The sequence below is a fragment of the Sarcophilus harrisii genome, chromosome 6 (genome assembly GCF_902635505.1).
Source record: "Sarcophilus harrisii chromosome 6, mSarHar1.11, whole genome shotgun sequence".
Lineage (NCBI taxonomy): Eukaryota > Metazoa > Chordata > Mammalia > Dasyuromorphia > Dasyuridae > Sarcophilus > Sarcophilus harrisii.
Window position 1 is genome coordinate 139,378,584 of NC_045431.1, and position 27,635 is coordinate 139,406,218.

Below are 27,635 nucleotides of genomic sequence, written 5' to 3' on the forward strand. Positions count from 1 at the left end.
TGATCTCTTCTGCATGTTAATTCACATAATATAGATGCTTTGTTTCATGTTGTGCCGCTGTCATGACAGTGTTTGGGCACTAACATAGACGATGGCAAGATTCCATGCATCTTAGAAAAGGAAAAAAGCAGGTGTCTAATTGACTTGCAACTGTGTGTAGATCTGGTTTTGTATGGTGTGTGTGTGTGTGTGTGTGTGTGTGTGTTGTATGTGTGTTTAATTGGATGACAGTTGGGTCCTCAAAATGTGTGTTCTCATTTCATGGCTGGGATTATCTAAAAAAAGAGTTAGAAAACAATTTAACCCTGTAACACCAAAGAAAATGTTCTTTAAAAAAAGTATCATAGAATTTCAGGGTGGGAGAGCAATTCCAGCCTGATGCATACCTAAAAGAATTTCCTCTGTAGCATATTTGAGAAATAGTCATTCAGTCCCCAAATTAGAGGACACTGTTCCCCTACTTAAGCAGCTAGATGGCATCATGATTAGAGTGCCAACGCTTGAGTCAAGAAGACCTGAACTCAAATGTGACCTGAGACATTTACTGACAGTGGGATCCTGAACAAGTCACTTCACCTTGTTTGCCTCCTTCTTCCTACTCTGATCCATTGCTACTGACCTGAACCAGATAGGGCAAGTTTAAATCCCTCTTTTCTAATCTAATCATCCCATTTCTAACACCAGTTTTCATAAAGCTATCATTCATCATTCTGATTGCTTTCTTCTGTGTTCTCTAGTTTATCGGCGTAATCTTCAGCAATGTTTGTTAGGTTTCTTCTGGAAATATTTTAGGCTCTATGATTCACCAGAAGTGGATAATAGTCATATATTTTGACGTATCTCAGGAGGTTCTTTGTCCCATATTGTATGAGTGTCCGGGAAGGCAGGAGAGCAGACCTACTACATTAACAAATAGCTACCCCAATAAGGAGATATTAGCTACTGCTGCTCAGCTCTTCTTATTTTTCCTAAGGGATGTCTCACCTCATCGTACATTCAGATCTTCTTGGCCCTTCCTTAGAGGACAAGCAGAAAGAGTCAGGCATGACTGAAAAAACAGAGCAACAACAAAGCACTTAATTAATAAAGCCGAATGAATGAAGCCATTTTCAGATCTAGAGATGCATTCCCTTGTTTGAGTTTATAGGGACTTTGCTTGAAATAATTTTTTTTTTTGGCTATGTATATCAAATTGTAAGAGAGGCTATTAAGTATCCAGCTTTCTAACATATACCAATACTATGGTAGGTATAGTGGGAGATACAAAATAAATACTAGTTATCTAGTTTTGCCTATAAAAGATTATTAAAGATAAAATTTCACATGACTCACATCAGTATTTGGCTTTAGTGGGTAGGCAAATTAATATTTTGATAGTAATCTCACCAATATGTGATTAAATGATAGACTTTTAGAAAAGGCTATTCATAACATTTGAAACTTAAAACATCTTTACTCATGAGAACTTGTGCCTCTGAAATTGCCATGTTTTCCCAGTTAACTCTGCTTTAGCCATTTATCTCTCTTCTAAGTCATATTAAAAGATCATTTTTACACTGACTTTGTTTTTTTAAAAAACTCAGAAATTCTGTTCCAATCCAATAAATATTTATTAAGTACTTATTGTTTGCTAGATACTGTACTAAATACTGCAATTCATAATATTTGAAACTTGATACATCTTTGCTCATGAGAAGTTGTGCTTGGAAATTGCCATGTTTTTCCAGCTTTATAGTATTGACCCTACTTTACCCATTTGATTCCTTTCTGAGTCATATTAAAAATTTTATATCCACACTGACTTTGTTTGTAAGAAATTCAGCAATTCTGTTCCAATTCAGTAAACATTTATTGTGTCTATCGTGTGCTACTAGGTACTATATTAAACACTGGGGATGCAATTAATAAAAAGACAGTCCATGTTCTCAAGGAACTTGCAATCTGATGGTGAAGGACAACACACAAAAAAGAGGTAGGCAAGTTGGAGTAGTTTGAACAGGGAGGACAGCTGAGGACCCCCAATACAGTGGCATTTTATTTTATGGAGTTGAGATCAAGCAGAGTAGCAGATGCAAAGTGAGCTGATAACATAAAAGCAATAGTGATTAAGTGTACTTTAAGAAATTATAAACTTGATTACTGCATATATAGATTATGATTCTGACTTTTTATAAAAAGTTGTCAGATTTTTTATAATTTACCCACTAGAGTCTAGCTTCCATCTTTGGATGATTTGAGTTACTCCCTTTTCCCCTTTCCGGGTGCCTCCTCTGCATTATTATGTGCCCACTGCTTTCAGCAGGTAAGTATTCTATGGATCTGTGTTAATTTTAACTTGGTTGAACTTAAATTTTTTTCAAACAGCTCCTAGGTGTCTGGAAGGACTTGGCTTTTAAATACCTCAAGCATAATTATACCATGATAATAAATGTTAAAATGCTTTTCTTTTTTGCAGAAATCACAAGTGAAAAAGTTAGTATCTACCTTGCTGGAAGGGAATTATGGTGATTCATATCAGAGTAACCAGCATGAATGCCTGATTTTTGCAAAATTTAAATTTTGCAAAATAGCTTAAACTTAGCATAACGATAGAAGATGCTTTAAATAAGTTTGGTTTGCATTGGGTGTGTGGTGACTTGCTTCATTGGGTTATACAGCAGGATTTTCTCCTTTTAAGAAAATGTGGGATTTGCTGTGTGCATCATTTGCAAAAGCAATAGCAATGCTGTAGTTTGGGAAATTCTTTGAAAGAAAAGATTAATGAATAGGAGAGAAGCTACAAACACAATATTAGTAATCTATAAAAATGGAATCGCTTTTTAACCAGTATCCTAAAAGTACTATTTCTTAAAGTGAAGTTATGGAAATCCTGAGTTCTTAACAATAATGATGTTTCTACTACCTGAAGGAGAGTCTGAATAGCACTCTGGAAGTAGGGAAATAGGGCTTTACAACTCTGTGCCAGTGGGAGGTAAGAAGAATGCTTGTCTCTGAAATTGTTTCAGAGATCTATTTGTCACATTTCCAAGTGCCAAAGAGATGATCTCTCTTCTTTTCTCATAGTATTTATTGACTGGAGTGTCCAGTTCACAGTATATCATGGAATGATGCCTTTGGAGCTGGTAGGGTTCTTAGGGATCATCTTAGGGATCCAACCCCCCTCATTTAGATAAGATTCCAAATAGATAAATAGATATAAAGAAACTGGGCCCCAATGAGGTAAAGTAATTTGCCTGAAAATACATAGGTAGCAAATATCCTGCACCTATCTCAAATCAAGTCATTATTGTCTCCTTGGAGACCTTTGTCAACCATTATGTCCCCAGAGTAAGAGTACTCATGCTTGACCAATAGGACTTCCTTGTGGTTCAAGTGCATTTCTAAAAGTGTATAATATTGAGACATTCAGTTATTTATATTACATGCATTCAGGGTTATTGTTTTGTCAAAATTGCCCAATTCCAATAACTGAGAACAAAGTCAATAGTTTGTTCTCAAAGCCTTTCTCTATTAGGCAAAAGTTGAACATTTTACCTCTTGTGTGTTACAGTATACCTGAAGTGAACTTTAATAATACATGTGAGTTAATAAATTCCTATATGATATGGAGAGCTGAATTGTTTGATACTGAAAATATATTGTAATATTCTTTATTGTACCATTCTGGACGTTATGCCAAAGGTTATGCCTACTTTTCCTACTCTTACTTTCTTAGCTATGATTAGAAGAGAAATGCTGGTGTAGGGTAGGAATAGGTCCACAGAATTGCAGATTAGAAAAGAAAGTACCTGCCATCCCTACAATCAGATCTCATTCTCAGCTCCTTCTTCTGGATGTGTTCCAGCTGGCCGGCGTCCTTCCTAAAATGGGATACCAAATTCAAAATGTGGTGACCAAAGCTAAAGATGAACAAAAAATAACCTGAGCAACAATAATTTTCTAGTTTATGGCATTAAACCTAATTGTAATTAAATTATAATATATTACAATTTTATTAGTTTATTATATTTATCATATTATATTGTATTTATTATGTTATAGTGAATTGTAATAATTAAATTACAATTGAACTTAAACAGAAGAAAACCCTTCCTAATGATGTAGTTGTTCAAGACTATAAGATAATGGGTTGTTCATCATAGCAAAGACTGTAATCACCTGTTGTAGAGAGTATATCAGGGATTCCTGTTACTATGCAGGTTGGAATATAGACAAAGGAGAAGTGTGAGATGAGCCAGGAAAAGTAAATGAGACAGCAAACAATTAGAAAAGACCTTTTACGCTCAACACACTAATTGGAATTTTGCCAAGTAGTCAGAACCACTGAAGGTTTTCAGCAGAGGAGAGACCTAAGGATGGTAAATAGAGATATTCAACATAAAGAATTGATTCTTATTCACAAAATAATTGAATTTATTTACCACATCTTTAAATTCCTAATTTCATAGCCAACTGAAGAGTATTAATATTATGGATCTTTTTACATCAAGAAAGAAAAAACCAAGTCAGTAATCATTTATTAAATGCCCACTATATTATAGTAACCGAGCTAAGCCCTGGTAGGAAAGTATTACAAAGAAAGACAAATATGCAGAAATTCACAATATATGTATAAATATATACAATTATCATTACTTCAGTTTGAAAACATATGAAGAATTCAGGATATATTGATGAATTTAGAATTCATTAAAGAATAGTTCTAGTGATCTCCTGCTGTTCTTACATAAAAGTCTACCCAATGGCAAAGGAATTCTGCCAGCTTTTTATGGAATATCTTTGTTGTGATAAAAAGATAGAAAATCATGTCTGAGTCATTATGGTATTGCATCTTTTGTAATTTGCACCAAAAATACTAATACATGTGTGTTTGTGATTGTTTTGAGGCATGTTATACGTGAAACTTAAAAAAAAATAAGATTAGGTGTTTATAATGTCAAGGATTAATTACTTTCTCATTTTAAATTTATATTTGTTTGTCTCCAAAATCCTGGAAATGTCCTTGTCTTCTCTTTCTTTTCACATTTTTTTGTGTATGTGTGTATTATTCCTTCTTCAGTAACCCAGGCACAGCGTAAGTACTTGAGTAATGGTGGGATTCCTTTTTGCATCATGAACTTTTATAATAGGTTGTTATCTTCCTTTCAATTCACCAAAAATTTTGATTAAATGGTGACTTTCAGTTGAAAGACTTTGAAAGTATTGAATACTATAAAAATGGTTTTAGTTTTAGTGTTTATATAAACAAAATTGATGTGTTTATGAAACCAATATTTCTGCTATGGAAAAAACTGAATAACAAAGAAATGCAAATATAGATAGCAGTATTGTGAATGATCTTCTTAGCAGTTAGACCATTTGGGCTCCCAAAAGTCCAAACTATGATTTAAAAAATAATTGTCCTTGAATGAATATGTTAATTTTGAAAACCTGTATTTTAAAACTAATTGTTCATTCTTCATAGTAAGCTATCTATGTTCTTCAGCTAACTACTATTCCATTTTAGTGATATTTACATATGTCATTATGTAGATTTGTGTGACATTGGTAAAGGACACTTGTGAATGTGAACTGGATCAATCATAATGTTCCTCATTTTCTGCCAGTTGTTGTCTCAGTGTCAGTTATTACTGATCTTCTTTGGATGAATTTATGAAAAAAAATTTTTAATTGATTCATAGTATCTTAATTCCTAAGGGCAAGTCATAGAATTTCAAAATGAGAAGAAAAGGGGAACAAGCATTTATTAAGTTCCTACTCTTTTTCAGGCAAGGTGCAATATACTTTACAGTTATTATCTCAGTTACTCTTTGTAACTGGAGGTAGATGCTATTATTTCCCTTAGTTTACAGTTGAGGAAATTGTGACACAATGTAAGTTAGATAACTTGCCTGTGATCACACAACTAGGAGGCTGGATTTGAACTCGTATATTCCTGGTTCCAGTCCTAGCACATTATCCCCTGCTTCAGAAAGGGATTTCAGGGGTCATCTAGGCCAATTTATACATGCAAAGGAATTCCCCTTACTGTGTTCCTGAGATATTATCTGGTTTTTACTTTCACACCTCCATTGAATGGGAGACTGTTACTTTCTGAAATAGTGAATTCTCTATGCAGTTCTTATGGTTCAGAATTTTTTTTTTTTTTTAAGCATCAAGCTTCAATTTGCCCCTTAACAATGTCTACTCATTACTCCTGGTTTTGCCTTCTGGGGTAGACAAACCAAATCTCATCTCTTTTTCACATGAAAGCTCTTCAGAAATTTGAAAACAATTATCATATACACTCTTTCAGCCCCCAGCCCAGTCTCTCTCACTTTACCTAGGCCAAATATATTTACTTTCTTCTACTTATTTTCATATGATATGGACTTGGGGTCCTTCTCCTTCCTTTTCTCAAAATTTGTCATCCTATCGATATCCTTCCTAAATTGTCGCTTCCAGAACAGAGCACATTACTCTCAAGGTGATTAACCAGGGTAGAAACTTTATTATGTTTTTAAAAGGAAATAAGTTTTACATAATAAATTTGTAGTTACATGTGCAATCATATTTTTGTTATACTATGTGGTGAAAAAGTTTGTTCTATTTCACAAAATTAAAAAATAAGCATATGTGTACACACACACACACACACACACACACACACACTTCTACTTATTCCTGAAAACTGCCCCTCTTAGTAAAGATTCAAATCAAGTTCTTTGGACAGCTAATTCATAGTGAATTCACAGAACTCTAAGACCCTGCTAGGTCTTTTTAGTCTATTGTTTACTCATTTCTCCCTTACCTTGTACTTGTGAAATTGATTTTATGAACCCAAATATAAGATTTTTTATCTTTATCCTGATTGAATTTCATCTTTTTAGAGTCAGCTAAGTGCTCTAGGCTGTTGATTGAATCTCAACAACTGATTATCTTTATGTTAGCTATCTCCCCAAGTTGAGCATGCCTTGTAAATGTTATGATATGCTCCCTATACCTTTATCCAAATTATTAATAAAAGAATTAAGAACAGTATAGGGCCAAGCATAGACCCTGAGACACTCTACTGAAGATTTCTAGGAAAGTCTACCCTAAAACACTCTTGGAATTCAGTTATTTGTCTTTTGTAAGTTCTTTCTGGTATCATCTAATTCACATCTTAACATATTGTATTCATAATAGTATGAGATGCTTTTTATCAAATGCTTTATGAAATCTGTTCACAGAAAATATGTCCACAGAAATTCATGTCATTCTCCTTTTTCTTTTCCCATTTCTTTCTCTTACCTCTCCCCAATTTGTCCCTCAACCTCCTGTTTTTCTTTCCTTTACCTTATTCCCTTTGCATTTCTTCTCCTTTTTGCCTACATCTTTCCTTTTGTTCCTTTCCCTCTTAAAGCATTAATTTGTTTCTAGCATTAATTACAATTATATTAGTATCAAGTGATGACAATTATATTATTTGTATAAATTATTGACCCACAATAAGAAATTTATTTTATCTAGTGGTATTAGTTGATTGCATATCTCTTGGTTGATAATCATATATGAAATGTATTTCCACAGGAAAAAAATTGGCAATAAATTAAATTTAATAATTATTTAGAAACTATTAAAATAGTAGCTAGTCCTATGACATGTACAAAGCATTTTACTTGCAGGGTGATATGTCCATCAAGAATTGGGTCCCCACTTTTCCTTTGCAATCTTTTCCAGATACAGATATTTTCCTATGTTACTCTACCCGCCTTCTCCTGGATCCTGTGTTCTGTGATCTTTTTTCTTCACTAACTGTATAGTCATGATACAGGAAAGAACAATATACCCATTATACCCATATACCTATCTCCAACATTTCTCAGAGAGTTTAAGTGAATTTACCTAAGATAGTTTGTCAGAAATGATATTCAAATCCAGGTCTCCTGCCTACATTGACCAAATACTGGTTATTATCAGTGTGTCGTTGGGCAATAAAGCATGCTGTGTGCACCATTCACTCTTAAATGGATGAAAATTAAAGCTGAGGAAGAGTGTTACAAAAAGAGAATAAGACCAAAAGAAAATCCTATTTCAATTTGAAATTATGTATAGTATGGAACAGTGAATGGGAGAGGCAACATGTCTTACTGGTTCAAGACCTTTGCTTCTTGCTGAGATTATATGAACCTGAACAACTGACATTTTTCAGTTCCCTCAAGTAACTTTTTGAGATTTTTAAACTGCAAAATTTTCCTGGCTTGTGTCGGCAATGGGAGTTTTCTTACTGGAATTCCTAGCAACAGCTGTTCCCAAAATGTAGTCTTCAGAACCTTTAGAGCATTGGTGTCTAAATTAAATAGAAATGGATCCCATATTGATTTAGAAAATCTTGAATTAATGATTTCCATGTTGTATTATGTTTTTATTTATATTTTATTTTATTTTTAATTTATTTTGTTAAGCATTTCCAATTAATTACATTGCATAGGGGTCCATAAGGTCAAAATTATTTTCATAATAATAATAAGAAATTATTTACCTATTAAAATGCTTCTTCCTTTTCCAATTACTTATCTATATGAGACCAGATTTTCTAAATATATTTAAACCAAAATAACATCATAATAAATTGAATGCAAAAACATATGATAATCCAGCTGTTAAACCAGATGTTAAATAAAAGAATTCCAAAAACATGTAAAACAATGCCATTTTCACTAGCTTTAAAAAAAATTAATTATTTTTCATTAAAATGTTATGTTGACATGTAAGAAATTTATTGTTATTTTTAAATGAAGAAACTACAATTTAATCAGTTTCCATTTCTAATATGCTAAATATTGATAGATATAATAGTTTTGGTCCTAAATTCTTAAGCATGTGAAGAAGGCCTGAAACTAAGAAGCTTAAGAATCACTGCTATATATCAGTGGCATCACAGATCTATCTTATCTTCCAAAAGGAACAGGAGTAGACCATGATTTACTAGAGTAGAATTCAATTAATATACTATAATTTTGCACCACCAAATATTTACCAAATATTATTGGTGGATCATGTATATGTAAATGACTATTTCTATTTCATTTTTTTCTATTTCTTGCATATTCTTTTCTTTTTTCTTTGTTTTCTTACTGTCTTTTCTTTTTTCTTTATGTTGGAAATCTATCTTCTGTTCCTTTACTTTGTCAATTAAAAGGACAACCCTACCTAAACGGTAACTGTTTAGAATCTGTATAGGTATTTTAAGCTACCAAAATTTTTTATTTACTTAACATTTTAAATTCCAGACCTTATATTTCTTATTTTTTCCCTTCTACTTGAATAGACCACCAAGGAAGCATATCGTGGAACGTAATACAGAGTTTTACCACATACCTACTCACAGTGATGCAAGTAAAAAACGATTGATTGAGGATACTGAAGATTGGCATCCAAGGACAGGAACCACACAGTCTCGTTCTTTCCGAATCCTGGCTCAGATCACTGGCACTGAACACCGTAAGTTGCCATTTTGTTAAAAGAATACACTAAGTTAGGGTTCTCTCTATCCTGGAAAGAGATATTGCCCAGAAGCTTAGATGGTGCAGTTAATAGAATGTTGAATTTGAGTACAATTCTTATATCTGACCTGTGATTCTGGGGTTTAACTCTTTGAGCCAAAGTTTCCTTATCTGTGAAAGAAAAGTACTTTGCAAACCTTTTAGTACTACATAAGTGTGACTTAATATTACAAAAGATAATACGGTAAGGCTAAAAAAAATTAAAAGTGTTTTCTAGAACATTTTACTTTTAAATTATTTTTAGCACTTGATTTATTTGAATTGCAATAGCAATAAATAGTGACATTTGGAAACACTTGTAGTCAATTGAAGTGGCTTTGTCAAACTTAACTTAAATGCTTACTAATAAGAAGCAGAATTTTGAATGTTTTGAAAATATTAAAAAAGTAATATAAATTATTGCTTATTTATATTTCAGTGAACGAATCAGAGAATGATAATATAAAGAAGACAAAGTAAGTTAATTTAAAATTGAATGCTTTTTCCTTGTGTGTTTTATGAACATTTTCTAAATTTGAAAATGTAATATGACACTTTTGCCCATGGTATTTTGCAAATTTAAAGCTCAATTATGGTGCATTTCATATCACGCTGAAAGTAGTTCTTGAAATTATTTTAATTAGCATGTAAATTATGGATGTATATATTGTTTCATTTTCCTTAATCCTGAACTAAAGTTTGTGTTGTGTGTGCAGTTATGGGGCTTTTTATTTTAACAGCTGAATGGGAATGAGACTGCTGGTTTTTTGTCACTTTGTAGTCACTCTATTTTAGCCACAAATATGGACATTGTCCATTTAGAGTCTAAAATGACTATTTCGTTCCTGAAGCATTTTGCTGTTCACAGTATTGGCTTGGACTATAAGGAAACTGGAAGAACAATGCTATGGAAAATTGTTCAGTGCACGCTCTCTGCATGTTTTGTGTGACATGTCAAAATTAAAAATCAGATTCTTCTTCCTTTTCTGTTTCTTATGATTTTCCTATTACCTTTTTTTTTCTACAGGGAAAAGATACCCCTTCACGTCTTTAGTCCCAAATACACAAAGTTACGTGACTGGCACCATGAAGTTTCAGCACGTGCCCTTAATGTACAGTGATTTACCAGAATTGTTCCCCACCAAAAACAAAACTTCAAGATAACTTTCATTTTTTTCTGGTTTTTCCTCCCTCAAATGCTTTGCAAAACCTGTATTTAATTTGCTATATTAAGATCAACTCTATCTTTTTCTACACTTTTCTAACAGCTTCCTAATGATGTATAAAGGATAAGAGGAACACGGTTTGTGCTTAATCTGTAATTAATAGATGTTCCATATAAAGACAGCAAACTGAAGGACTCGGTGTTTTCTCCATGCATTTGTATTTCTATCATTATTATTATCAATGACTATGTCCTATCAAGAAGGGTTCCTTCTGTTGTTGAGCTTGATTACCTGTAAGTTATTTAAAAAAAATTTTTTTTTAAAAAAGCAGAGGTTGATGAGCAAATGAGCATTCTTGGCTATTTTGAAAAACACTGTATGTGACAAAATGTCCTTTTAATGTTCTGTAGAAACTAAGTAAGAAAATTCAGGATGAGTACTAAATGAAATGGGAAGAGGGAAGGGCAGGAAGAGATAGGAAAGGAGACTTCCCTAGAGGACACACATTTGTCTACACTTTATGGAGAAAACATTTGGTAGCTGCTGGATACCTTTTTAAAAAGGCAGTACTGAAAGTTTGATGATGGAATGGAATGACCCCTAGAGGTGGCCAAGGAAAAGGGAATGGATGGATCACCCCTTAAAGAAGATAGCCCAGTTTGCTGTTGTACTTACTTACCTATTCACTTCACCAGTGAATACAATGAAAAAATGCAGCAGTTAAAAAAAATTCTTCGGATAAAAAGTCAATTTTCTACCAAAGGGATTTTTTTAAATTAAGTGAGTCTACAGCAAAGACTATTTATAGCATTGCAATGAGTTTTTAAATCTCTAAACTAAAAGTAGAATATAGAAAAAATTGTTGTGTGTGTGTGTCTATGTATATGTGTATATGTATACACCCATATACATACTTTAAAGTGAATATATTATATACTATTTTAATGCCATACAGCATGTGTTATATTACTATGTCATAAATTTGAAGAAGAGATTTGAACATATTAGAAACATATAATATCTTTGAGGTAATATTTATTAATTATGATTGGCTATTTGTAGGAAGCAATTTTCTGAGAATTGATAGATGATATTTAGCTTATGATACTCTTATTTTCTTGTAATATAATGTATTATAATAGATTTAAATTCAGGAACATGCGTTTTGAAGTTTGAAAAGTGTTTAAAAAATAAAGTTGCTTTTAACTTAGATTTCTTCTTATTCCATTTCTTTGAGGACTTTTTCTGATACTTTTGAATTTGTCAGTCTTTGTATGATGTCATTTTAGGTAAAATAGATGGGACACACATCTAATAAAAGATATCAGAACTCTCTCTTTTTTTTAAAAGAATGATATAAATTAAATTAGAACAGTTTATTTCCTCTCTATCCTAATCCAATTTTTTGTATATTAATGTACTTTTAGAAAATTTGGCTGCTGTTATTTTTACATAGTAAAAGTCAAAGGATAGTCTTCTAATCTGCTTTCTTTGTTTTACATCATTTTTTTTCATTTTCATACATCATTTTCAATAGCTTTTTTCATTTTTTGTAGTCTTCATATATTATTTTTAACGTGAAAATATTCTATTACTTTACCTCTTAATTTATTCAGCCATTCTCCAGTCATATTAAGTTGTTAGTTGTTTTTTATATTAAGACAATTAATGTAATGGTACCTTTTTCTATATGAAAAGATCTTGTTTCTTTCTAGTAACATCTCTATTATGTTATGTCAGTATTAGTGATTATTCTAACTGTGTGATCTTGGAGAATTCATTTAATGCTCTGATTTTTAATTTCTTCCTCAAAAAAAATTAAAGGATTGGCCTAGATGCTTGCTATATATATAAAAGGTCTCTTAAAACTCTTTAATTGGTGATCCTATAGGTCAGAGGATATGATTCATATTAAAATTCTTAATTATTGCCAGATTGTTCTCAAAAAAAGATCTCATTACTTTTTTTTAGAAGTTGTTATATATTAAAAATTGCTGACAATAAATGCATACTGATCACAAAAGTATTATTCAGTAAGCAGATATTAGTCTATACATGTTATTCCATAAATATCTATTGAGCTATACATATTTATTAAATACACTTTGATCATATACATATTAAATAAATACATGCTGAACACATATGTATTATTTTACATATTGATCATATGCATATTAAGCAATACTGTGTTTTGTGCCACGAAGAATAAGATGCAGTGATAGAGTTCTTAGTCACCAGTGCTTCCATTATATTAAAAACCAATTTATTCTATTACTTAGAAAATTAAGTCAGAGATTCTCTATCATTTCTTAATTTATAAGTTATTTTTATTTAAAGTAGACAGATAAATTTATTAAGCATATCCTAGGCATAGTAACATTTCTTTAGTCACCTAATTTCTTGTTAAGGTACAAATAATTAAATTTTCATCAGAATAGGCATTTCAATATATTGTAATTAGATGTGTTACATGTGGGTACTTCCTCCAACAGTACAGATTGCAATTCGTCACCACCTCGATTTTATGTAATTTTACCAATACTCCCATAAATTCTCCATTTTGATCTACCCACCTTTCTCCAGTTCTTTCTTTAGCTGACTTTGATGTCAGATGGATACTAGTTGGTATATGTGGGTTGTTTATCTAAGATATTTGTACAAATGGACCAGCTGTATAGTCATCTACTCTGTCACAGTTTGGACAATAAGCATTCTTAATTGACTTGGGTTTTCCCATTGTATATGAGTTGCCATTTTTCATTGATAAAAGGAATTGACATATCAGGGTTTCCATAAACTGATACAATAATTAAGTCACAGGTCTATAGTTTCCCCATTTATCAATAAATATAAATTTTATAAATATAAAAACAGTTGTGAGGGGAGGAGGAGCTAACTATAAGTAGTTCTCATAAATACTGAGATGACTACTACTTAATAGTGGTATTAATATTATTTTAATTGTACTTCTTTCATCAAAGAGTGGCTCACATACATTTAAAATTGCTTCATCGAATTGTGGGGTTCTAGTTAAAAAAGAGTTCTAAAGACAGTGCCAGACTCAAATGATAATCTCTCTCTCTCTCTCTCTCTCTCTCTTTTTGAATTACTGCATTTCAAAAACAAAAACAGACTTGACCAGTTATTTACTCAAGCTTATCCTGGATGTTGGGTATCATATTTTTATTAGAGATACCTGCTTTTACTATTTCTTTCTAATATATCAATAAGGTATCAGTTAACCAAAACTACTTTCACCCAAGTTAACTGAAAATCAATTTTTCTGTTTCCCTCATTCTCTCCCTCCCTCTCTCTCCATTCCTCCCTCTCTTTTTCTCTTCATCTTTCCCTCTCCTTCTCTTTCTCCCTCACCCTCTCTCTTTCTTTCTTTCTCCCTCCCACATAGAATTATCAAAGAGCAACTGATGTTAATGTAGGAAGAACCAAAAAACAAAACAAAAAACGATCAATTGAAAAAGAAATAAATGAATGAGATAAAGGTTTACTTAGCTTAAGTGTCTGATTAGTTTGGGGGAAAATACTTCTATTATGTACAATTGCAACTGATTATTCAATTCAGTCACATTTTCACATCATCTCTCCATCATGCCCCAAATTCTCATAGAAATAATGGATAGCCATGATGAGAGTAAATTCTGTTTAAAGAGAAAATGTTCCCTTACTTGATTGGGAACCTAATTGATCTTGGGAGACCTCTGAGCTTAATGCAAGTTGTACTTCCCTATTCTATATTATTTCTTGTGGAGTTGTAGAAGAATTAAGTGTCTTATAGGCCATCATTCTTCCTTGCACTTCCCCCCTTGCCCTTGCACTTTGGTTGGCACTTTTACTCCCAATAAGTAGCAGAATTTGGCTTATTTTAGAAATGAATATATAAGCTGATTCCTGAGTGACCTGGTTAGACAAAATAAGTAGATAAATCATTTGATATCTGACAGGTAATTATGCAAAAAGCCAGGAATCTGCCTCTGCTACTTCAGTACTATAATAGAATCCTAATGCAAGCATCATATTACAATTATATTCAATTATATCTCAGGATAGAAGCCCTAATTTTGTTCTCATTATTTATAAAAATATGCTCACTTTACAATTGTTTCTCAGGTCACTATCATTCCCAAGTGAATATAATTCATTATATGAAGAAATGATTAGTGCTGCTATTAGCCTTTAAGCATCTGCTGTATGTTAGTGTCTCAAAATTAGATTTCATTTTGACATATACTTAACTTTCAATGTTTAATAAACTTTAAGTTGCACTATTATACTTTTTAAACTGTTACTGTAAAGCTTTTAGCAAAGATAGATTTCTGTAATAATCAACATAAAACTGTATTTATAATAATCCCTGTTCCCATATATATGGGGAATGCTTTGTACCAAAGCATTTTGTGTAGGAAATATGAAGAAATGTGAGCTGGATAATAATATGATTATGTAGATTTAGATGGGCTTGAGTGACCAAAACCAAAAGAAGAATCCTTAAGAGTTTGATGTTAACTTGTTAGTGCCCTCTAGATTTGTCCTTGGCTCCTATGACAATTCACATTTTTATTATTAGATAAATTAAATAAAGGCTAACTCCTCTGCATTTACTCTTGGTTCCTCCTTTACAAATATGCACTATTCTCCCCATTTAAAAAAAAAAAAAACTTACTTGGTTCTGCACTTCCTTCTAATTATTAACCTCTATTTTTCCTTCTTTTTTTCCATCAAATTCCTTGAAAACCTGTCTAATCAATGCCTTCTCTTTCACTTCACTCTCTGTTTTATCTCCTGTAATCTGGTTATTGAGTGTATCACTCATTCAAAACTATTTTCACCCAAGTTAACTAACTGATAATCAACTTCTCTCCCTATCCTTTCTCTGTGTCTCCATCTCTCTCATTCTCTGTGTATCTCTCTCTCTCTCTTTCTCTCCTCTCTCTCTTTCTATTTCTCTACCCCCCCTTTTTTTCTCCCTCTCCCATTCTCTCCTCCCTTCTTTTATTCCCTCTTCCCCCCCTCCCTCTGTCCCCTTCCCCTTTCTTCCCTTCCTCCATTGTTGTCTTCTTTCTTTCTCCCTCTGTCTCTCCTCTTTCACTTCCTCTTTCCCTTTCTCCATGTTTCAGTCTTTGAATATGTTTGGGGATTTTAAATCTTCCTGTCTTGCTTAGAAGTGCAGTGTATACTTGTGGATCTAATCCCACTGCTAATCTTCATAGGAAGTTTGACTTACTCCATTTCCAATCTGGCTAATTTTGCCTCTCCCACTCCCTTTAGACAGCCTGATGATTTTAGTCATACAATGGCTTAGAATTTCCAAGCTTGAACTGTCTGCTAGACCCAGTCTCCTCAGTAGGAGGGATAACAGATAGGTTCCTCCACTTGGCTCTCCTAATGATTTTTTAACTATCAAATCTAATGACCTTTTCTCAGTCCCCATCCTTCTTGAACTTTGATAACTATTGATCATCCTCACCTCAGATGGCCTTTCCTGATTTTCTTATCTGCTTTAATCAGTCCTCAATCTCCTTTTTTAATTCATCATTATTTAAAAGATACTTTTTTGTTTTTATAGATTAATTATGATTTTCTATTATACAGAAATACCAGATAGTAGAAGTGTTATTTTTTAATAGAATATCAAATAGCAGTTCATATCCTATATTTAGGATAAATGTATACATGATACTCTGTTTTTTTTACTTATCATTATAAAATAGCCAACCTTACTACATATGCAGACACACTGACATAGTATATCTGATAATAGCAGCTCTGGATACTTAAAAGAAACTTTCACAAAAGGCAGACTACTAATGCAAAAAAAACATAGGTAAGCCTTTTATGGTCTGCTTTTACTCACATAGGGGAAGCTTTACATTCTCTCTTAGAAAAATGTTTGTTGCTTCCATTCATAATTGAAGGAAATCCTAAATTTCAGTTAGTGGTTAGTGAAAATAAAGATGTAAATTTTTCCCATTAAATTTCATAGACCCCTTTAAATCTAGTCATGGACCTTAGATTCAGAACTCCTACTTAAAAGACTAACATGAGACACCCAGAGAAAAGTACCTGAGGAGAGATGGTTTGGAGAGATGGAGTCAAAAAGATATCAGGCTTAAGTCACCTAGGGATTGTCAATGTGTTTTAGATAGCCTTGTCTTCAGGATAAATGGCAATGGTCAGAGGAACAAGGTCTCCTCCTCAAATGACAGAAAATAGAGAGTGTTAGCTACTAAGGGTTTGGGCAGATCCAAAGTGAGCACAGCCCACCCTAATAGGGTTTTGGCCCCTATATTTCACTTACAAGACTATAGCAAAGTAATAAAAATGTTGATTGTATAATTTTTATCAGTTCAAACTTACTATTCTCTATTTCTATACTGTTTGGGTAAATAACTGAACATTATTCCCATTCATTTCAAAAACACTTACATTGATTCTTATCTCCATGAGATTTAAAGCATACTTTTTGCTAGAGTGAACCTAGTTTTTTTTGGCATATGTTCCCTAATTATTTTTAGAAATTTATTTATTATTTTGTTTATAAAGCACAGATATATGGAATCTTTTTTTTTTTTTTTTTTCCTGAGGCAGTTGGGGTTAAATGACTTGCCCAGGATTACACAGCTAGGAAGTGTTAAGTGTCTGAGACCTGATTTGAACTTAATTCTTCCTGACTTCAGTGTTGGTGCTCTATCCACTGCGCCACCTAGTTGTCCCTAAAATGTAACTTCTAATGAAGACATAAACCATTGTTCAATGAATGCCTAAGTAATCTCAAAACTGTTTCAGAAATCAAAGCCTGAAGAATCAATAATTTCAACACTTCAAATGTGTAAGTCATAAGGGATCTCAAATCTTAAACAAATATATACATCTTTGATGTGGTCGATGATTAATAGACTTAGTTGATTTATCATGTACCTCAAACTCACCAAGCTTTAAAGATGAAAAGGGCCAGGAATTACAAATAATAAACTATTGTTTTTATTACTTCCCATTTAATACTGTGTCTTTTGGGACAAAGAACATGAAACTTATTCTTTTCAAATAAGTCCATGTTAAATAAACTTCATTGATCAGAATTTATTGAACTAGTTATTTATACTATAACAACTGGGAGAGAAGACCATAGACTGCCATCAAGTTGCATAACCCACATGTTTTGTTAAAGATTTTTCTTGGCATTTGCTTTAAAAATACAAATTCAGGGTTTTTTTTTTTTTTGTTACTAACTAATAATAATAATAATAATAATAGCATTTATATAATGCTTTAGGAGTAGTATAATCCTTTATATAATTGATCCTTACAACATCCCTATAAAGTAGAAATTATTTTTATTCTCATTTTATACATAAAGAAACTTAAATTTGAGGAGAGAAGAGAATAAACATTTGTTTAGTACCTACTATGTTCCTGGCAGTGTAATTTAGTGCTTTACAGTGTAATCATTTGATTCTCCCAGCAGCCCTAAGAGTTTGATATTGTTATTATCCCCATTTTAAATTGAAGAAATTGCAGGAAATAGAGGTTAAATGACCTGCCCAAGGTCACACCAGTAGTGTTTGAATCAAGATTTGAACTCGGATATACCTGACTCCAAGTTCAATACATGATACATCACCTAGTTTCTCTTTGAGTTTCCCAAAAAAGCAGAATCTGTAGAAAATGCATAGGAGTGGCAAAGAAATAAATTTAGGCTTTATGTCAGAGAAAAATTTCCTAATCACTGGAATTATCCTAAAGAGAAATGGACTGCTTTGGGAAGTTGTTGGGCTCCTCTTTGCTTTAAGCAATTCTTTAAGTAATTCATAGAGTATGTTATAGAAGGGATTATTTGAGGGGCATGGAGTGGATTAGGTGGCCACTGAAGTTCCTTTGTAATTACAGTTTTGAGATTCTATTACACAAGTAATGACAGGACTGATGGCTAGAATTCAGATTCTTCAATTCCTAACCCATTGTTTTTTCCATGACTTTATTTCCATTTACCTTGAATTATAGGATAAACCTTCTAAAATTTTATAGTTTTCTATATGGCCCATGTGAAAAAAAACATGATTTACATAGCTGGCTATTCTTGTATTTGTAATAAGTATGTTTCATATGCACACTAGGCTACTCCTTACCTGTCCTGAAAAAATTAAATCATGTATTCCTTTAAATCACTATGCATTCCCATAATTCTTACACAAATAGAGGTGAGGCAAAGTCAAATGCGGTTTGCTTTCACAAAGTAGTCATTAACCTAATAGAACCCAAAGTTTCCATTGCACATTCTGGTAAAGATTTCAGTGGGCAGTTCAGTTATGTGGCTAAGTCACTTGGCAGACCTCAGATGCATTGGTCTGCTCTTGGAGAAGCTTTTTCAGTTTTAGTTTTTCTTATCATGGAGTTAATACTATAATTTATAAACAAAAGAAATATACATTACATATTTTTTGTCTGTTTTTCAAAGCATTCTTCAATTAACGTTATTATCCAATACAAGACCTGGTGTTTCATCTCTCATTTGCTGAGAAATAACTATCATGTAGATATATGTCAAGCATAATGGAGGAAAGATCACCATCTGCTGACCATTGGCCACCACTGCATTTTCCCATTTCTTTTCAGAACAGTATTTAGGAAAATCTATTAAATATATGACAGAAACTCACTTTCCTGAACACAACTTTAAGAATAAACATGATATCCAATGTATTTATGTTTAACTGAGCCATATGTCTTTTATCTTTTCTCCTACCTTCCTATTAGCCACCCCTACTCCATTCACCAGCATAAAAATAATATTTAAAATATACTTTATTGACATAGAATTTTAATAAGCTAATGTATAGTAACTCCAAATCTCTTACATTTTCTTTGGAAGTAGAATCTTTGTCTACTTGTCAACATATAACAATTTGTTATCTGGGCACATTCTGTGTATTGATAAAAGAATCACTTACTAAATTGAAAAACTGATACCGATCTGCATTAGTAGAAGGAAATTTCTTACCAGGAGTTCACTGTAAAAATAAAATCATAGGGATAGGTCTTGAAATTTTAGTTAGGGAAATGAATTTTTAAAATCAGTGCTATTTTTATTGAAAGAATATTAGAGACATTGTGTGTATATGTATTTTATGAAGAGAAATGAGTAGTGAGACTTTACAATTGGCTGCAAACAATTTCATTATTCACATTAACTTGATACAAATATAAGCTTCATAACTTTATAATTCATTCCCATTTCTATTACTCATTACAAAGGCCAAGCTACCCTTTTCCATTACTATTTTTCTTTTTTTTATTTTCTAAAATCAGATGTTTCTAATGTATTCAGTACTAGGCTGTATTCTGGATGAACCAACAATATTACTCAAAAAAAAATTGTTCTATTCCATTGAATAGAATACATATTATCTCACCATTTTACCAAAAAATAAATAAACAGAAACAATTTGTTTGAAGGAATTCTGATATTTTCCTGTTGGCAATTTGTATTCCTTGTGTCTGTCTTGAATTTAAATCTAGAAGGGAACATGCAACTCTAATGCTTTCATCTTAAAGATGAGGACTCTTAGTCCCAGAAAATGATTTGCCCAAAATAATAGCATAATGAGTTCCAAACCTCATAATTTAGTGTTACATCCTTGTTTTCCTTAACTGATGCAATTTCCCTATTCCTATATTTTGTGTACCATCTTTAAAATATTTTTTCTTGTCTTTTGCTTTTGTGTTACTGTTGTTTCTCTTTAAATACCCTTCCTATTGAATCTTTCCTTTTAACAACAAAAAACATTTACACAAAGTCCATCTTCAAAATAATCATATCTGACAGCATAGAGCACAATTTCATAATCAGCTTTCTAGAATCAAGCTTGGTCTTCCAAGCAACTAAAATCTGTCTTTTAGCCTTTTTTTTCCTTTAACATTTGTGTTGTCTTTCTATGTATTTTATATTTATATTTTTCTGATTGTACTTGCTTTGTTTTCCATTAGTTCATATACATCTTCCTATGTTTTAGTGAATTTCTAGATTTCTCCCTTTATTGGACTCTTGTCTTGTTTCTAAGTTTCTGCTTCCTCCATGAAGTGTTGCTAAAAATCTTTTGATTTTTGGAATATTTTTCTCTGCCTTTGAACTCCTTTGAATGTATTCTTTATAGGGAATTTTTATGTCAAAGTTATGTGAGTCATTTATTGACTTTTCTTGAATAATTCCAAATTGTTTTCCAAAAAAAAAATTATATCAATTTACAGTTCTTCTAACAGTCTATTTATTTATCTGTCCCTTATCCCTCTAATATTGACTATTTCCACACATACCATATTTGTCAATCTAAGAACTGTGATGTGAAAGCTCAGTTTAGTCAACGTTAGGAGCATTATTATAAAATGATAGATGTGATAGTTTGAATTTTTTAAACTATCTTTGACCCCCTGTCTAATGGGGGGAATGGATCTTATTCATTTGTGTCAATTCCTTATATAGCATAAATATTAGATTCTTATCAGAGATATTTTTTGTAAAGGTGTTTTTTTCTTCTGTCTTCCCCAAACCCTCTCCTTCCCCTGTAGGACACCAGTGGAAGAACTTGAGATGACTTTGCAGTGGTCCTAACATAAACACATATAGACAGGACCTTTCTCCTAATTCCTTGCCATTCTTCTAGCTCTTTTCTTATAAGATATATTTATTTAAAAGGGATTTTACCCATAAATCATCCCTTGGATTATAAATTTAAGACTAGAAGTTGACCTTAGAGATCAATCTTGGAGATAGGTAGAAAAGGTGGTTTTATAAAATGGTACATTTTAGCCTTGCAATTCCTATTCCTTCTATAATCTTCTTAATATTCATGTTTGCTGAACTTAACTTAGACCACAAGGTCATCCTCACACCATACACATAGTAAGGATAAAATCTCAACCTGTGGGTGATAAACATTTACATGCCTAGGGGCTTGGGCACCTGGGGTGCTTTTAGGCATCTAGTTTTTTTGTTTTTTTGGTTTTTTTTTATGTTTTTCTCCATTCTGACCATTGATTGACTTACATAGTTTTTAGGATTGGCTAAATAGCTATATACAGAATAAATGCTTCTGGGCACAACTTCAAGCAGAGGCATTCTAAACTCGTCTCCTCTCCGTTGCTGTCCCCCAACACCACATAAACAGACTAATTATTTGCTCTCTTCAATAAAAAGTTCTTTGAATTGGAAAAGAAATTGAAAAATTATTGTTCAAATATGGCATGAAATACCCCTTTCTTTTTCTGAACATACAATATAGTTGTATCCTCTCTACCTTGCACAGGGTCTGTCATAATAGGGGTTTAATAAATAATGTTGTTTGATTGAGTGGTTCTGTTTTATATATATATATATATATTTTAATGTGACCTCCAAGAACCATAATTACTGCTTGCTTTTCTTTCCTCACCCAAATTACATCAGAGAAAATATAATTCTTTCTCTTTGACCCTAGGTACCTTAGTACTTAATACTTCTAAGGTTCCTAATTTCATTATAGTGTTCATTGATCTCCAAAAGAACCCTCCATGTTTTCAGCAGATAGCTTAATTAATTTCTGTGGTTGAAACACAAATCAGAAGCTCATGGTCAAAACCTTCAGGTAAGAGCATCTCCAAACCTAGCTGAGTTGTTCCTCAGTCCTTGGAAGACATAATCATGGATTTAGAGCACTAATTACATCAAGAAATAGGTACCTTTCCGCACCATACAGACTTCAAAAGCTATCTTATCTATCTAATATAATACACACATAAATTGCAGATGATTACTATTAGTAGATTTATATTGACCATATACTCTGTGGGGAGCACAGTGCTAGGGTCCTGGTTTTTCTTCTTACTCTGTCTTCAACTAGACAAGTGACAAACTGTGGATCTCTGTTTTCTAATCTGTAAAATGAGAACATTGGACTGGATGATCTCTAAAGTTCTTTTTAATTGTAAATCTTGCGATCTTAATCAATGGTTAAGAAGTATTCACAAATATCTCCATATAGTTGATACTTTGCTGGTCACCAAGGATACCAAAATAAAATAGTCCTTTCTTTCAAGGAACTTGCATTCTAATTCTTTTGGGAGAAAGTAATGGTATTTTTCTCTGTTGCCATTAATAATATAATACAGTAATTTGTGTTTATATGGGACTTTAAGGATTTCAAAGTTTTATAAATATTTACAATATTTATGATTACAATATTACAATATTTATGATTCTCACAAACATTTTGTGGAATTGGTGATGATATTATCCCCATTTTAAATCTGAGAAAAATGAAAAACACAGAGGTGAAGTGACTGGTCATATGTCAAACACCCTGTAAGTATATGAGACAGGATTTTAACTCAAGTCTTTTTAACTCTTGAGTACTTCATTCACTGTGTCACCTAACTGCCATGGTTGTGGAGCCTCTCCTCTTAAATGAAAATTTGAAAATAAAAGTTTGAAAGAGGTATAAGTAGACATATAAAAAATTGAAATACAAAAAAGGCATAAAGAGATATTTTAATAAATATATTTAAATATTCATTGTTTTCAATCAATGATACTTTATAAGAAATCAAGGTACTTTAAGGATAACTTTAAAAATAAGCATAATGCCAAAAACAGACATAAAAATTACATTATAGTACAAAACACTTTGATAAAGCAGTAGTACAAGGGGAGGATGAAAAAGAGTGAAGGAAGGATCCCCAAAAGAAATAAACTGCTAATTTTGTTCTCAGAAGGCTTAGGATATGATGAGAACTACTTACCCCATATTTAATTCTTACTAACTGATAAAATCAAGAGAATTTAGGGAGGAAGCACCTATATTGAGAGATCTCCTGAATTTTGAGAAAATAAAAATAATTATAAAAAGTTTAGGAAATTGATATACATAATCTCTTAGAAGGGGATTGTAAAAGGGAAAATGCCTTTATTGTTAAGAAGAACAAAAAAAATCTGACAATGAAATCATAATTAATCCCTTTGAGAATTGTGAGATACCAGAGACTTGGTTGCTTTATTGAAGTTCTCTTTTAAGTTCAAATTGAGAGAGAGACAGAAAAAGGGAAAATGCTCAAAAAATTAAAGAGAAACACATAACAAAGTATTAGCACAGAATTATAATCATAGTTGGCAGAAAATTCAAATATTCAACAAAGGTTTGCAAAAAATGCCAAGGGGAAAATAAAATCCTGTTTAAAGCAAGAAAGAGATCTACTTTGAATAATAAAGGAGAATAAGAGGTATAAATTGTGTAATGGTAGTAGACAACAGAGAAGAGGTTAAATTTGTTTCTATCTTCTCTTTCATGAAAAATTATTTTCAAAATGAAAAGAACAAATATGGAGGACACTGACTACCAAAAGAGATTAAGAGGTAAGAGGAATGTCTTGGAGCTTTAAATGAGTTCAAGTCAATTTATCCCAGTATTTTTTTTTAAGGTCATCATGGAAACAGTTAAATAAGTGAACTATTTATTTCAGTATAAGTTATTGTAATGCCAAAGATGTCCAGTTGAAGGCTAGCTGACTGTCGAAAGGAAGATCATATTTACAAATATTTATTTGTATTTATTTTTCTTATACTGATTTTATATTTATTTTCAGGATGCTTGGGAAAGCTTTTCATTTTTCTAACTAACTAGGATTTGCTTAAATTGAAACTAATAGCTTTGTCACTGAGTCCTAAAAGCTGAGATGTGACATTGCTACATCTAAATTTCTATTTAGCTACATTAATATAGGAACATCTGCTTTGTGGCAGATGGCATATAAAGCACGATCTCATTTCATGCAGTTCTAATTATTATTCTTCATTAAAGTCAATAAATAAATATTTATTAATCACTTATTCTATACAACCAGACACTGTGCTAAGTGCTGAGGATCCAAAGACAAAAATTAAACAGATTCTGCCCTCCAGGAGCATATATTATATAAGGAGAAAGATGTATAGATAGTGCATATACACAAGGCATTTTGAATGGGAGTTAGAAGTACTAGCAGCAAGGGGAACTAGAAAGACTTCACATAGTAGATAGTACTTGAGGTGAAATTTGAAGGAAGCTAGACATTCTATGAGTCATAGATGTGCAAAAATAAGATACCAAGGACAGGAGAAAGACTATAAATAAGAAATAAAAGATAGTATGTATGTGATCAGAAGTAACCAGATCAATTTGGATTGACTTGCTAGGATATGGAGGGAAATAAAAAGTAAATTGTAACAAGGTTATAAAAAGCTTTAAAAAAGATTTTATTTTACTTTTTTTTATCCTAGAAATAAAGTGAGTAGGAAAGCATGACTAGTAGAATTTATACTTTCAGAAAGTTATTTTGTAAACCACCTGGAAGATATGTTGTAGAAGAGAAGGCTGGAAGACCAAATAGAGGATTTTACCAATAATCAAGAGGAAAAGTATTGAGAATCAGGGCAGTTAGATGGTACAGTGGATAGAGCACCAGTTGTGAAGTCAAGAGGACCTGAATTCAAATTCAGCCTCAGACATTCGGCACTTACTAATTATGTGACCTTGCGTAATTCATTGAACTCCAGAAACATTAATATTCTTTTCTTATTTAAAAATATAAAAAAGCAAAAAAACAAAAACAAAACAAAACAAAAAACCCAGAAAACACTTACCTAAGAGAAAAAGCATGACATTTTCAAACTTAATCAGAGATCAACTAATATTGAGAAATCCACCGAGGTTTGATAGAAGAAAGTGTTCTTGATATGTGGAATGCAGAGAAACTTATGAAATGAGTCATCCTACCAGCCATACATCACAGGTAAACTTCTGAGTCCTATGCATGGCTTTAAACAAAGAGAGTACAGAATCTCCCTCAACAGCACGCTTCAGTGTTTAATATAGTCTTTATCATCAAATCTTATGTTGTTTTTCCTCTGGTTCTCTTTTCATTTGAGAGGAAAAACAGCTGGTTATAGTCTTCTTTTAAGACCCTTTCACTCCCATTTCCAGGGCTAATGTTGTCCATTTTTTAAAGGAAATGTTTTTCTTCCTTAAAAGCCATTTCTGTCTGCATGGATACTGGAGATTTCTCGTACTTAGCAATTTTGTCTGCTACCCAGGAGGAATCATCCTTCCCAAATGATTATCACATATCAGAATAAAGCAGCCAAAAGTGGGAAATGTTTGACAGAAGCATACTCAACCTGGACTGATAAAATTCTTTATTCCTCAAGGTCATGTTGAAAAGAAGTTTTTCAGTCAAAAATAAATCTCTGTGACATTTGTAGACAGCAGTTTTCTTTCATTCCTCACAAGAAAATGAGCTATAGAGGAAGCGAGGTGGATAGAGCATCAGTTCTGAAGTCAGAAGGACCTGAGTTCAGCTCTGACCTCAGACACTTAACATTTCTTATCTATGTGACCTTGGGCAAGTCACTTGACCCCAATTGCCTCAGCCCCCCCCCCCAAAAAAAAGATGAACTATAAGACTATGTATTTAATAGTAGAAAGGAAATCTATTTCTTTCTGTTGATGAAGTGGGAAATCTTAACTATTTACTTAAAAGATGGCAATTGAATTAATTTGAGTGGGGCCTAATTGGTTGCATGGTAGCATTGGAAAACCGGATTTTAAGAGAATATGTGAGCAAGCATAACTATTGAGATTCTTGGATCAGAGAAAAATAATCAGCATAGAATTATAACTTAAGTTGGGTGGCCAGCAAGGTCCAATGGATAGCACTCTGTATGTGAACTGAATCAAGGACCTGGTTTACATCTTTCTTTATTCTCCGAAGTCACCTGTGTGATTTCAAATCATTTTCCTGTCTCAGACTTTAGTTTCCTATTCTGAGGAGAAAGAGGGAGGGATAATTGACTCTAAAGTAGCTTCTTGTTCTAAATCTATGTTACTATGACATCTGAAGTTAAGTATGTAAATAACAGAAAAATAGTTTATAGGAGACATAGGATGCCAATCAATTATCTTGTTATTTCTAAAACTTGGTTTAGAACAAAGCTGAGTTTATAGAGAAATGTTTTGTCTGTACATTATCATCCTCCACTCAAGAAATTGCATGAATATATTTTAATAAAAGGAAATATTAATCTTTATTATTTTTAAAATATTTTATTCCTCCCAGTTACATGTAAAAACAATTTTTAAGTTAAAAGTATTGACATCCAAATCTTTTTTCCTTCCTTCCTTCTCCCTCCTTGAGATGGAAAACAATCTGATATAGGTTATACATATGTAATCACATAAAATATATTTTCATATTAGTCTTTTTGAAGAAGGAAAGTTGGACCAAAAAAAATTAAAGGGGGAAAGAAAGTAAAAAAAAAAAAAATACCAGTATATAGATGCCACCAGTTCTTTATCTGGAGGAGGCTAACATTGAACTTTTGTTATCAATTAAAAGACTTTACCTTAGAAATACTATGACCGAGTAGGATAACACTGCTACCTAGTGCCTTGTTTTGACATTTAGGGACTCCCGCAGAATTCTTTTTGTGTCATGGATGCTGTGTCTCTTTGGCAATCTAGTGAAACTTACAGGCCATTTCTGGACAAAATGTTTATATACATATATATATATATATATATATACATATATATATATACATACATATATATACATATATATACATATATATATATATACATATATACATAAAATAAAATGCTCAGGGTTACAAAATATATTAAATATATGGAAATAAAGATTAATTTTTTCCACAAGCAAGTTCATAGATCCCCTGAAATCATTGTCAGCAAGCATTTATTAAGTGTTTGATATGTTCAAGACACTATTAAGTTTTCAGGATACAAAGAAAGGAAAAAGACTGTGCCCTCAAGGAATTCATAATCTAATGAAGGAGACAGTACATAAACCACTGTACACACAAGATATATTTAGAATAAATAGGTAATCTTAGGCAAGGGTGGGGAACCTTTTTTCTGCTAAG

The 27,635-nt window shown here is 32.2% G+C and overlaps 1 protein-coding gene across 7 annotated transcripts in view; it reads left to right on the forward strand.

Annotated features, from left to right (window-relative positions):
- Window positions 1-27,635, forward strand: part of PDLIM5 (PDZ and LIM domain 5) — a 198,549-nt gene that overhangs the window by 112,822 nt on the left and 58,092 nt on the right. For 3 of the 7 annotated variants that reach the window (XM_031943965.1, XM_031943967.1, XM_031943966.1), the window contains exons 6-8: window positions 9,164-9,181; window positions 9,293-9,465; window positions 9,946-9,982. In XM_031943965.1, the coding sequence (XP_031799825.1) occupies window positions 9,164-9,181; window positions 9,293-9,465; window positions 9,946-9,982 (228 nt within the window). Of the gene's footprint in view, window positions 1-9,163; window positions 9,182-9,292; window positions 9,466-9,945; window positions 9,983-10,533; window positions 11,885-27,635 lie in introns of those variants that run through there. The other 4 variants (XM_003772866.4, XM_003772867.4, XM_031943970.1 and 1 more) reach the window with 3 other exon arrangements.